Raw genomic sequence first — 14541 nt, 5'->3', positions numbered from 1 at the left:
TTAATGAAGTGTAAGAGGAATTATATAGTGAAGGTGATTCATATCTGTGCTGTGACCTTAAGTATAATTTTCTTTTCTTTCCCAATCTTTTTCTTAAAATATGTTATAGTGTGTGCAGTGGCTGTAAGGAATTGTTTAGAGTGTCAGCAGCATTCACAGTTGAAAGCCAGAGGAGATACAGCAAAGAGCTTAAAAACAATGCATAGTCTGATTCCTATGGGGAAATCTGCAGCAAAGGTAAGTTACAGAATAATTAGTTCACAAAAGCATGTTTATATTCCACAATTAAGATCCTAAATAGATTGCTCATTTTAACATAAAGCTAAATAAATCTGACATGGGTTCTAAAAATAGACACTTTCCTCTGTCAGTATAACATGCAAATGTTGTTTAAATACATGGTAAATATTTGTGCATACTTGGGGTTGGGGATTTAGCTCAGGGGTGGAGCACTTGCCTAACAAGCGCAAGGCTCTGGGTTCCGTCCTCAGCTCTGGAAAAAAAAATTTGTGCATACTTAATCCTGTCTGCTTTTCCCTGGCTTTGTGATACTTTCTCATTCATAGATGCCAGTTTTCCCACGTGAATCTCTGCCATCCATACCCAGCTCCCACAAGGAAATAAAATTTATATGAAAAAACTGGGAGAAAGCATGCTATACCATGCTTTTTTGATGGTTTACTGTGTTCAGTTATTTTTTAAAAATTGTTTAATGTGTGAGTGTGTATTATTATTATTTATTTTTATCTCAAACAGAGCCCAGTGGACATTGTGACTGGTGGTTTATCTCCAGTAAGAGATCTTGACAGGCTCCTGCAAGACATGGACATTAATCGGCTTCGAGCAGTTGTTTTCAGAGACATTGTAAGTTAAAAACTTTCTTTCAAGTATTCTCTTAGCTGATGCATGCTTCCTGTTGAGCCCAAAGTACTTGAGGTAAAAAGAAGTTATGTGAAATGAAGTTGATGGGTTCAACAGGCAGGCCTAGAAACCAGGTTTCTTGGAACTGATCTTAGATTTTTAGAATGGTGGGAGGGGCTGAGTAAACAGAGCTAGTCTGTCGGAGTGAAAGAGCACTGTTCTGGGACACTGGACGCTGCCTGCTCTTTTATGCCTCAGTAAATCCAAAACCTTCCATTGTACTCAAGTGACCTGGTCAAATGTTGTTGCTAGTAAAGGACAGTCAGAATTCAAACCCTCTCTCTAGTCTTGCCTCCAGAATCTTTGCACTTGATGTAATTATGTACTATCATCTAAAACTGTATTATTTAACGGAATATTTGTTGCTTCTTTCTCCATCAAGGATTTGTTAAAATATATTAAAAGGTAGGTGATGAAATGCTTAGTACATTGTAGTTTTTTAAACTTTTATTTGTGTTTTATATTTGAGGTAGGGTTTTACCTAGCTTAGGCTGCCTTTCAACTCTCAGTTGCTCCTGCCTCTTCAGAGTTGTGACTATAGTCACATGTCTTGATGTCTTGTTAACTTTTTAAAGATGAAAATAATTTTGTTTTTAGCAGATTTTGATGTTAACCGTTTTTAAAGTCTTATAAAATATAAATCTTAAAATAGAGTAATTTGCAATCTACTTTTCTAGTGCAATATTATCTTTAGAAAGTACTTGTTGACCGCTGACTGTATAGTTTGTATTGGGTACTTTAAATATGTACTTCATAGGATGTTTTATGAGCATCACTTTTCTTTGTCTTTCCTCTTTCTCTGGTATTTTAGTGCCCTCTTGTGTTCTTGACTAGGTTTTAGTACAAGTTTATGATTTGGAGTGTTGTCACCACACAGTGATTTCTGAATACTGTCTGAACAGCACAGTGTCAGATGCAGTGTCTGTCTTATCTCATTTATAGTCCTTTGAGGAAGATGGCAACATTAGATTTTTTTTTCTGTGCTAGAAGGCACATAGTAGAAAGAGGTAGAGGAAGGGAGCTAAGGATTTTGGTAATTTGATGGGATGAATAAAGATTTAGTAAGGCCTAAGTAATCAAGAAACTAAAAAAACCACGTAAATGATTTGCCTAATGGTCACATTGTTATAATACATGACAAGAAAGGGATGTTTAAGAAGAAAGGAAAAATGTAAATTTATCTTTCCTACCAAGACTAAGAATCCTATACTTGCAAACCTATGACATGTAATAGATTGCTAGAAATACTGGAAATGTGTCTAAGAATTAATTCAAGCAGACCTGTTAAGGGACAGTTTGATATCTAATTTTTTTTCTGAACTTGTGTCTAGAATTTCTCACTGTAGTTAATATCTTTTCACTTAATTTTTATCTTTTGATAATTTCATATGTGAGAACAGTAGGTGATAACTGTCCTCTAAGTTTCCATCTGGTTTCTGTGCATCAAGGCTGAAGGCCTAGCACCAGTACCAAGTCGCTGGCATGCATTGTCAGACTCAGAAATGTACCAAATACTTGAGATGCTTGTAACTTTAGGTTTGATAGGCATATTTGAGATTTTTAAATTTAAAATAATTAAGTTAAACCTTTCCTGAGGCATTATCAGACTTGATGTGTGTGTGACATCATTTTGCACTGGATCCTGAGGCCACTGATAGTCACACGCAGGTCATCTGTAGAGCTAGGGTGGCTACCTCAATGTCTCAGTTTAGTTTGTCTTTTTTCTTTGAGGAAATTGGTTTGTTTTTAGTCTTGACTTGTGTTTGTCTATGATATTTGCAGTATTCTGGAGGTTCCTTTCCCATCCTTTTCTGTGATAACTTTACTCTTTTCTCCTGGATGTCTGTTTTGGACATGCTGGGTATCATAATGCCACATTGCTGGAATATTATTAAATTTATATGTTTGGATTTTTATGATGATAAGTAAAAAGATTCAGTTACCTTTGTATTGTGATAATTACTATTTGAGTTGCCCTTTAAAGTATGGTACAACATGTTTCTTAATATTGAGCACTCGATTATTTTTAAAGTTGAATTGGGTTTTCTGATTCAGTATTTGTGTATATTTTCATTTAATGTTACTACTGCCGAGAATATGTTTAACCTTGCTCAAATGTATTGTAGAATTATTACATTTAGTAATAAATTATTATACAAATGATACGTTATTTTCTGTGTACAGTGAGAGATTTGTGAACATCTTTCATATGTAAGTGTTGTAATGTGAAATAAATTCAAGTGTTAACAGTAGCATGAACACTTGCTTTTTTCTCCTCAGGAGGACAGCAAGCAAGCTCAATTCTTAGCTTTGGCTGTTGTATACTTTATCTCTGTTCTGATGGTCTCAAAGTACAGAGACATCTTGGAACCCCAAGATGAAAGGCATAGTCAGTCTCTTAAGGAAACTGGTAGTGATAATGGGAATGTATCACTTCCTGGTAAGTCTCCATGTTTTATTTTCTGGTACCCAAAGTTCAAACAAAGCCTGGTTAAGACGCTGATTCTGGAAACTTTGTGTAAAGTGAGACCATAGTATTACATTTACTAAGAGCAAAATATTTTAGCTATGTTTACTAATAACTCTTCAATTTACATGTTTTATTTTTTTCAGTTGGGAGATAAGTTTTGCACTGTAAGTGTAAGTGGTCCATCTAATTTAAAGATGAGAAAGTGTTATTCCTAATAGGTAAAGAGTACAAAGTTTTTACTTTTATGTTTGTTGAGAAGGGTAAATCAGTCTTTTACAACAGACTTCTAGGAAATTGTTTAAGCTATTAATAGTGATCACTATAGTTTTAAAAGTAGCTCTTAGCTAGGCAGTGGTGGCACATACCTTTAGTAGCTCTTAGAAGCATGCACGTCTCTGAGTTTGAAGCCAGCCTCTTGAGTTCCAAGACAGCCAGTGCTACACAGAAAAAGAAATCCTGCTTGAAAAAAATAAAAACTAAACAACCGAACAAACAAAAAAGGAGCTTTCAGTTATAGACATATATTTAGATAAACAGCTTTCATAGTTACAGAGCTAGCTGCGCTGAGAGGAGGGCCACCCCCCGCCCTGTTGGTTTTTATTGAGTATGTATTAGATTGTTGTATTCATGTAGAAGGAAAAGACTCCACCTTCTTGGAGTTTATCTCTGGCAGGAGGACACAGAAAATATTTGTTAATAGAAAAATTTTATGGCATTTTATAAGGCAATGAGAGTGATAATAAATAAAATGTCAGGCACGACAGAAGAGATGCTTTATGAACTTTTCTTTAAGAGAAATGAGCAGTCATTGGAGTGTTGAGTACAGAGTTATTACTGACATGTATTTTAAAAGTAACACTCTGGGGCCAGTGTTCAGCTGATAAAAGCATTTGCCATGCAACCCTGATGATCTGAGTTCAATCCCCCAAATCCACAGTGGAAGGAGAGAAGTTACTCTGAATGTTTCATCCACTCTGTCTTCACATGTGCACCATGGCATATGTGCGCTATGATTCAAGTGTGTGTGTATGTGTGTATATATCATATGTACATCATAGAGAAACAATTATAATAAATAAAATTTAAAAAATTTAAGTAACACTTTGGAGTCTATGTTGAGAATACACCTCAAAGAAGAAAAACTAGTGTTTAGTTCTGTTCTGTTATATGGCATAGTACATTGAAGCTTAGTAGTTTAAAACTACAACAACCTTCCTATTTCATGATTTCTGTGGGTGTCATCTGAATATGACATGGTGGGAATGCTCACCCCTGCTCAGATGTTTCCTGAGACTGAGATTAAGATGGCTTCTCTGCTTTCTAGTGCCTCAGCTGGTGGGTTCTGGGCTGGGATTGGCTGATTACAGCAGTGTTATGTTGTGGGAAGGCCTTAGTTCTTATGGTAACTTAATTCTTTCCTTTTTCCATTACTTTGAAAGACTTTTCTATTTCTATGTAATCTTTCTCATTAGCTGTAGAAGTCAGCTAAATTTCTTAATAGAGCTGATTTGGATTCTGGTAAAGTCAAGTCTGGCAGGCCTTATTAAAACACAGCTTTGGAACTGGCTATTACTTCAGATTCTATTCTCTTGGTTAACTATCCTATTGAACTAGCTCAGATTGAAGGCTTTCTTAAATACCAGGAGGTGTGAGTCAGTAGGATCATTAAAGCAGCTGTCTTCCACTACCAGTTATGGGCACAGTGTAGTAATTCACTTGATGTGATGACTTGATGGGCTAGGGTTGTTGTAACCACACAGATATCTAGAGGCAGTCAGATTCTGGATATATTTGGATGACAGAAGGACAGTATTTCTGAATATTAATATGAGTATTTTAAAAAGAAAAGGTATTCAATAATTACTACAAGATAACTGGAATAGATCGAAGGTGAAATATTTCAGTTTTCAACCTTCTGACTTTAGATATTTTGACATACAAGATATAGATAAAGCAGTAAATAACAGTCAATATTTTATATATATATACACACACACACACATATATATATATGTATGTAATATTATATTTATATTTGCACCTTTTGTGTGTAGGTAGAGTTGTGGTTGTGGAGAGTTGTGGGATCATTAAGGAAAAATAGATATAGATAGAGCTGTGATGAGCGAACCAAGGACTGAAAGGCTCAAGTATCGACTTCTAAATTCCTTGAACCTAGTAAATCAGGGAGGAAGTGAAGACATTACTGAGAATCCATTGGTGGAATGATAAGGAAAATCCTAGTAGTCAAGGGAAGAAGGAATGATCACAGTGCAGAGGACACCCAGCAGCTTGCCTTCCTGCTGAGTGCTGTGAGAGGACTGATCATCAGATTTGGCAAGGTGTAGATTTTTGGTGAACTTGGAAGTCTGATTGATCAGGGAGCAGTTACACAGCAACACAGGGTTGCTTGGGCTGAGCATTTAGCTCAGTGGCAGAGTGTTTGCCTAGCTATCATGTGTGACACCCTGGGTTTGATTCTCCTCATCACCTGGTCGTGGTGGCCATATCTGTAATCTCCATACTCAGGAGGTCGAGGGGAAAAAATCAGAAGTTCCAGGTCTTTGTTGGTTTAAAAGCAATCCTGGGATATGTGGCCTGTCTTAGCAGGCCTGGGTCTGCTCCTTGTTGAGCTAGATCATCAGCAGTATTGATTTATTCTGCATATAGGAGAGGCTGATCAGTTTTTTTTTTTTTTTTTAGCAGTGGAAACTGTGTGTGAGGTAGTTTTTACTTTATGCACTTAGGCAGTCAACTCTGTGTTATAATCCATGCTTATGTTACAATTACTTCTGAAGGTACTATTCAGCCATTAGAAACAATGAATTCATGAAATTCTTAGGCAAATGGATGGAGCTAGAGAATATCATACTAAGTGAGGTAACCCAGACTCAAAAGGTGAATCATGGTATGCACTCACTAATAAGTGGATATTAACCTAGAAAACTGGAATACCCAAAACATAATCCACACATCAAATGAGGTACAAGGAGAAAGGAGGAGTGGCCCCTGGTTCTGGAGAGACTCAGTGAAACAGTATTCAGCAAAACCAGAACGGGGAAGTGGGAAGGGGTGGGTGGGAGGACAGGGGAAGAGAAGGGGGCTTACGGGACTTTCGGGGAGTGGGGGGGCTAGAAAAGGGAAATCATTTGAAATGTAAATAAATTATATCGAATAAAAAAATTAAAAAAAACAATTACTTCTGAAGGCTGATACAGGTAGTTATTATTTATTCATTTTATCATATATTTTAGTTATGAGGTGTATGCCATCATTGTATTTTAAAGTTTATGTAATAGTTTTTTTTATTTTGAGAGAACATGACACAAAATCCTGGATGGCTACTAGGACGTTAATATACCTTTAAAAATTAGTTATTGATTTTTTTTAAATTTACTCTTTTGTTTTTGGTTAAGATGCAGAAAACACACCAGCAGAATTTAGCTCTTTAACTCTGTCATCAGTGGAAGAATCATTGGAAGGCACCTCATCTACTCGAAGGAGAGACTCTGGACTTGGTGAGGAAACAGCTTCTGGCTTGGGAAGCAATATGTCTGTAGCTTCTCCAGCAGCGCCTCTGGGTGTCAGCGTGGGTCCAGACGCCATCAGTGAGGTGCTGTGCACTCTTTCTTTGGAAGTCAATAAATCTCAGGAAACAAAAACTGATGGAGGAAATGAGTTGGACAGGAAGGTGACACCATCAGTGCCAGTTTCAAAAAATGTCAACGTGAAGGACATTCTCCGGAGCTTGGTGAATATGCCAGCAGATGGAGTCTCAGTGGATCCAGCCCTTCTGCCCCCAGCCTGCCTCGGTGCTCTTGGAGACCTATCTGTGGATCCACCCGTACAGTTCAGATCCTTTGACAGGTATGTTTCCTTTTGGTATGCTTATGCTCACAAATTGTAAAGGTGATCAGAAATTCAGTATAAAAGTCTAAAGTATGTGACTTCCACATTACAGTGGAATGTTTTGTTCTAATTTATAAAAAGTATAAGGGCAATTTTGTTGTGTGTTTGTACAATATTTTTAGTAACATTTTAATGCCACTGATATTACTTTAGGTATATCTTTAGTAGGATATTAGCACATTGTATGTAAAAATGCCATTTTCCTCCCTCCCTCCCTCCCTTCTTCCCTCTTTCCCTTCTTCTCTTTCTCCTTCCCTTCCTCCCTTCCTTCTTTTCTTTCTTTTTTTATTTATTTTATTTTTTTGTGGTTACCCCTCAGACATTACTTGAACTTACAGTGGTTATCCATCAGTTTCTGCTACCAGTATTGTGTCAGCCTTTATGAAAGCAACAGCAAAAAAGGTTGAAATCTAGATGCCAGTAGATACAAGAATTCTACCAGGTATCCTGGTGTTCTGAACCTGGGATGTTTGAGAAAGCTAACTAGAGAATCTGGTTGATTATGTAGCCCCAAGGGTTTGTTTATTTATTTATTGGTGGTGTTTTTAATAGATTTGTCTATTTTTCGACTGAACAGTTTGTGTATGTTGCTCAGGATGCTGTCCAGGCCCTTCAACATTGGTAGGCAGGTGCTCTCCTACCAGTTATAATATTTTGTCAGTCTGTGTGTTGTTAGTCTGTCTTTGTGTTGTCTTTATATTTTATAAAGTTTTCTTTTGTTCTACTTCTAATATACAGTTATTGAAATATAACTTTATTATCATTGAATAATATAATATCAATATACAGTTATTGAATGAATACTTTTAAAAATCAGTAATTTTATCTGGAAACAAATTTATATGCAGAAAAGTTACTACTACAAAATTTTTATTTTTGTTGAGACATTAAGTTGTTAATATGATATGTAGATATGTTTTAATACAGTCTGTGTTTTCTATATAAACTCTTATCTTTAAATAAGAAAATTAAAATTGATATAATGCTGTTTAAAATTTAAAATACTAAATACATTATCTAAATTTCTTTAAGCTTGTTTACTTATTTCTGTTTATTCTTCCATAACTTTTTCACGTATAGATAATGTACTTTAATCAATCCTGCCTTGTTTCCTCTTCTTGTGTCTAGCTCCCATTCAACCCCTTCTTCCCAGCAAGTAGCCTTGCTACACTGATTTTTTTGTGCTTACTGCCTGTATTCATTTATTTATATTATGTATGTCTGTCTGTGGATATGTACCCAGGAGTGGCAGAAGCCTGTGGAGTCCAGAGGATCCCTGAAGCTGAAGTTATAAGTAGTTGTGAGTTAATTGACATGGGTCCTGGGACCCAAACTCTGGTTCTTTGTAAGAGTAGTGTATGCTGTTAACCACTTCTTCAGGTGCTTCTTCACACACACTGTTATAATTGGGATTCAATGACAATCTTAAGTCAAATGATCCAGTTTGAGATTATGTCCCTCAAGTCTTTGAATGTTATGTAGTTTATATTTATCTAATGTTGCCTTAGAATTAGATTGACATTAGTACATTTTTGGCAGACTTATAGAAATGACAGCTTCTTGTATCTTGTCCAGTGGCATACATATTTTTTTGTCTTACTGCAGCTTACTCTGGCCAGTGAATACATTCATATGTAACAAATCTCATTACTATTATGGAATTCCTTGTGAATAGAGGCTATAAGATTCATCACTTTATCAGATTTTCAGTTTATTTATTTGTGGACTTAAGGTTTTCTGTTTTATTTTATGGCTTCTAATATTAGAGGCTTCTACATATTAGATTACATAATAGTATATTTTCAGTTAGTTTAGTCCTTGTCCTCTATTTCTCCATCTTTTGTAAATAGTATTTTTTCTAGGCCAACACCAGATTCTACAGCTCACAAGACTGTATACCATAGATGCTTAAATGTCTATGGTAGTCTTTTTGACTTCTTCAAGGCTAGGATTATGGGTGTAAACTACTGTGCCCAGATTAAAATTAACTTAAATTTGTGCTAGTTTTAATAATAAGAAATAATTGGGTGGGTAAATAGTTTAGTTGGCTGTCTTATTAATATACTTAAACAATTTTATGAATTAACAAAGTTTTATTTTGGCATTTTTCTTTTCAATAATGTTGAAATGAAATCTCTTTTCTCAATACCTTAAATGAAATTATGCATTTACTTAGGTATTCCTGCTTAGGTACTGCATTTAAAAGTTTGTTAAAGTAAAAACCAGTAATTTAGGTGGTAGCATTTTTCTGGATAGTCTGTGGAACTTAACATGTCTGGAATGCATTTAACATATTGTCTGATGGAATACAAACTGTTCTATCTCTTCCCTCCCCTGTCTTTTCTCTTAGCCGGAGACACCTTTTCAAAGACTTTTTTTTTGCAGCCATAGGGCAATGTAGTGACTCTGGGAATTTCAAAGCATCCCTCTGATCATGTATTTATCTCAGGAATGCTGTGCCAGAAATCAGAACTCTCCTCATATCTTAAGAATTATCAACTCCCAAGCAATAGCTGGGAAGTTTAGAGTAACAGCTTCATGAGTGAGCCCTTGCTGAAAGGCTGCCAGCTTCAGTCTCAGTGAAAGGGAAGGTGTTTGTGTTCATTCCCATGCCAAGATTCCTGCTCTTATCTAATTTGAAGATCCTCGCTGGCGATTAATGGATGCCAGGGATTTATCTTGATAAAGTTCAAGGGCTGGTCTGTGTTTTCAACTGAATCCTTAGGGACTAAAGTACTCTGTTGAAAAAGTTTTTTGTCTTTAGAAAACCATTTTTATGTTAAACATCAGTGTTAACACTGAGTTGATACTATATTGAAATGAAATTTCTGAAACTTGTCTGGAATGTATTATTCTTTTATTTGTGACTATTACTAATTAATTTTGAGAAAACCTTCAAACTCCCTAATTTCAAAAACTGACAAGTCAACATGATTTTCACTTGGTATGATCTTGACTGTAGAAAGCACTTCCTAAAGAATCTGTACACAATGGAGCAAATGCTAAGTACTCTAAATGTTCACTAAAGTTAGTGAGTTCACAAAATCTGTAAGTAAACTCCACTTTAATCTCCATGTTTTAACTGACATTTTGAAAAGCTAGGTGGTATAGCTGGCTCAGTTTTCTATATTCTTTATGACAAATAGGGAAATGCTTTAGTTAAAATTGACATTATTCAAAATTCAGATAATTACTTGCTTCTTAAACATTAAGACAGATTTTTAGTTCAATTTTTAAGTAGAAGCTTAAGGCTTAGGGGATAGCTGGTGCTAGAGCTTATCTGTGTAAGACCATGGGTTGAAATCCCAGGACAAGAGGGAAAAATAATGAGTCTGTGGTGGCAGGATTAAATAATAATAAGATGTTAAAAATAATGAGTCGGGGGTGGAAGAATTAAAAACGTGGGTTCTATGCTTTTACATTTTTTCTTTCTTTTTAAAAAGAATACGAAATCTTTTGTTCTTACATAGGTAATTCCCACTGAAGAGTGTTAAGTTTAAATTTTTAGGTTCTCTCTTCAAAATGTAGAATGTACTTTCCTAGTTTATATTTTATGGGCTAAATATCTCTTCTCATGAAGATTTTAGTCTTTACACTGAAACTTTATCATAGTAATAAAATGAAAACATCTCATATATACATATTATTTATTCCATTTTTAATTAGATCATGTGACTTTGGGTTTTATTTTAATCTGACTCAAAGCTTTAGCAGCATACATTTCAGAACTAATTTGAATCAGGTTGTCTGTTTAGAAATTATTAATTTTATTTTTTTGTATATACTAATTAATACTTAGTGTGAACAGCAGGGGAGAAAACGTGATCACAGAGGTGGCTCTCCCAGGGCCAGTGTTATCCATTGCTCTTCAGATGTGCTGACCCTCAATATTTCCCCAAATGTGGGAAACTTGACTGTACAGTTTTTGATAGTGAGTAGCTGTCTTCACACTCTCCCCTATTAAAATTAAAGAATAGAGTGAAAATTTCATTTTTCTATTTATTACCAGACTTATTTAATAATTTAATGGTAACGAGTAATTTCTTATCTTATAATCTTCATTTATATGCTGTGTAGATAATTATAATGTAGACGTGAACATGCTAGCTGGAGAACCTAGTGAACATATTGAAAGCTATTTAATTGTATGCTTTTTGTGCATGAATTATATGGCATGATGTTATAGCTTAATAAAACTTTACAAAAAGTTCACTGTGAGGCAAAGGCTGAATTGCAATCTGATTTTAGGCATATTTAGATTTGTGGTACATCCTGAAAATTTATTTTGTTAAGTCTCTTAGTTAGGGTTTCATTGCTGTGAAGATCTATCATGACCAAAGCAACTTTTATAAATGAAAACTTAAAAAAAAATATTTAATTCACGCTGGTGTACAGTTTCAGAGGCTTAATCCGTTATCATCATGGAAGACAGCATGCCAGCATCCAGGCAGACATGGTGCTGGAGAAAGAGCTGAGAGTTCTCCATCTTAATCTGTAGGCAGCAGGAGGGGATTGCATGCGTTTCACACTGGGCATAGCTTCAGCTTTTAAGACCTCAAAGCCTACAGTGCCAACACTTTTTCCAACGATGCCATGCCTTCTCCAGTAAGGCCACACCTCCTAATAGTGCTGATCCCTATGGCCAAGCAGTCAAACACATGAATCTGTGGGGACCAAACTTATTCAAACCACCACAATAAGTTATTTTACCTTTCTGAGCTTGCCTTTCAAATTTAAAAGATGTTTTAAAAAGGTGTTTGGTGGGTCATGTCTGTAATCTTAGGAATTGTAAAGGGTGAAGACAAGTTCGGGGCTCTGGCTTCAGATACCTTTTGTATTTTCTCTCCAAGTTATTATTATTTTTTAAAAAAATAAAATTAGCGGCGGGCGGTGGTGGCGCATGCCTGTAATCCCAGCACTGTGGGAAGCAGAGGCAGGCGGATTTCTGAGTTCAAGGCCAGCGTGGTCTACAGAGTGAGTTCTGACAGCCAGGGCTACACAGAGAAACCCTTCCTCAAAAAAACCAAATCCAAAAAAACAAAACAAAACAAAACAAAAATAATATAAAATTAATGTATATCTTAACAATGTTTTTCAAATTAAACTACAAATTTTTGAGAATATGTACAAAAATCTGGGGAGTAAATATTTACTAAGATGAATAAAGGAATATGCTATTTTTCATTTTTGTAAGTATTATTTATAGTATGCTAAATGTTTAGAACCCAAATCAGTGTTTTGTTGTGTTTTAATTAACTATGTAAAAATAATGATTGTACGTGTTAAGGAACAAAGACAATATTTGTATAATTGTGTAATTTTGATGAGCTCTGACCAGTGTATGTATTTTATTGCACAAAACATCAGTGTTCTCCCTTCCCACCTAACCCTGTCTCTGTCCCTCACAGGCAATTGCTATTTTTTGCAAAACTACTTATTAGTTTGCCTTCTCCCAAACTCTTTTTAAAAAGGAAGTAAAGAGTATGTTCTTGAACATAGGTTTCCTTAATTTATTTTGACAAGTGTCTTAGTTAGGGTTTCATTGCTGTGAAGATAATACCTTTGAGATTCAGCCACATTGCTGAGTTTATTAGCACTCTGTACTGTACTGTTGCATAATAGCATACTACTGTATAAGTACTCACTGTTTAAAAACTTGGTTTTTTTGTTTTTTGGGTTTTTTTTTCTTTTTCTTTTTCTTTTTTTTTTTTTTTTTTGCATGGAGGACACTTGAGCAATTTCTTGTTTCATGCAGCTACTCTAAAGCATCTGGAAACACAATTGTATTATGGATATTTATATTTTCTTGAGCAAAGTCCTAAGGTACAGTTGTTGGGTCGTAAGATAAATGTATGTCTAAATTTTGATTATGGAAGTAGATTTTTTTCACTGATTTGGATGGAATAAAGGACCTCAGACATATTAGACAAAGTGCCATACCACTGTCTGCCCACAATCCACTAATCTAAATATTATTTTGCCATCAGTATATATCTGTTGTATGCATGAAACAGATTGTGATGATCCTTTTGTGAACAAATGTGAAAGTGAATTATTCATGTTTTCATTTTTTCACCAAATTGTTAGAACATGAAAAATTTTCTGGCATTTTAACATATAAAGTTTTGGCAAAACAAGCACTGATTATATTTGTATTGTTTTCTCAGGGTACCATCAGCACATAATGTATATGTACATGTCTGTGTACACACATAAGGTCATATCTACCCCCTTTTTATTTCAATAATCTTCCTCTGATATAAGCTACCATGATTTAAGCACACCATTTTGGACTGGGGGCTCAGGTGGCTGTTGCTTCTATTTTTTAGTATATAGTTAACATTGGCAGTCACCCTTATAATGATGTGACACCAGCTACCCCCAAGTACATTGAATAAGCCTTGCCTAGCACAAGATAACTTGATTTAATTGGCAACAGTATTTGTCCTCAAATGATAGTCAGTGAAGTAAAACGGAACCTATTTCACTTTGTTCTTTTTTTTTTTTTATAACAGAAATGTATTTTTTAAATAATGGAATTACATGCCTTTAGAAAGTATGAATACATTTATTAGGGCAAAGTATCTAAGTAACTTTGTTTAAAAATCAAATATTTTAAAGCTGTTAAGGGAATACTTTGAGCTTACAGTATTGTCAACAAAAGATGTGATTAAATAAATTGAATGTTGAAGACTTTAAGCTTATGGTTAACACCGGGTAATTAAAAGTAAGAGCTGCTGTGGGAGTACATTATATATCAGCTGTCCTTTTACCTCATTAACTGGGTTTTTGCATGTTTATGGAGCTAACTTCAATTAAAAATGCCTTTTAGGTTGTGTCTAACAAGGTCTTTTAGTTACTCTTTTAGTATAAAGTATCGCACTTTAATTGAAATTGGTATATCATAAATACCTGTGTTTGAATAATATGCAATATAAACAACTGCTTATTTGGTACTTTTGCTGTTTAATAATATTGTTCATTGTTTTCTATGTGATATAATCAAAAGCTATTGTGTTTCATGAGCTATAAACTTGTATCCATTACTTGCATAGGTATTGTTTTCTCTTTTAAGATAGTTAAGATTTTATGATTCTAAGTTAATAGTGCTTTAAATTTTTTATTGAAACATACTGAGTTTTCTGCATCAGTTGTGAAGTTTTTTAAAAAGTTAATTTCCTGTCCTCTTCAATTCCAAAATTCTCTTTTCACCCCCAAAATTCTCTTTTATTATGTTTATCAGA

The 14541-nt window shown here is 34.8% G+C and overlaps 1 protein-coding gene across 6 annotated transcripts in view; it reads left to right on the top strand.

Moving 5' to 3' along the window:
- Window positions 1–14541, top strand: part of Lrba (LPS responsive beige-like anchor protein) — a 583194-nt gene that overhangs the window by 134497 nt on the left and 434156 nt on the right. For all 6 annotated transcript variants that reach the window (XM_052180236.1, XM_052180237.1, XM_052180235.1 and 3 more), the window contains exons 27-30: window positions 110–237; window positions 757–864; window positions 3202–3361; window positions 6805–7255. In XM_052180236.1, the coding sequence (XP_052036196.1) occupies window positions 110–237; window positions 757–864; window positions 3202–3361; window positions 6805–7255 (847 nt within the window). The remainder of the gene's footprint in view (window positions 1–109; window positions 238–756; window positions 865–3201; window positions 3362–6804; window positions 7256–14541) is intronic.

This window comes from Apodemus sylvaticus, chromosome 4 (assembly GCF_947179515.1).
Source record: "Apodemus sylvaticus chromosome 4, mApoSyl1.1, whole genome shotgun sequence".
Classification (NCBI taxonomy): Eukaryota; Metazoa; Chordata; class Mammalia; order Rodentia; family Muridae; genus Apodemus; species Apodemus sylvaticus.
Note: the sequence above shows the minus strand (reverse complement) of the source record. Positions and strands in the feature narration are given on the sequence as shown.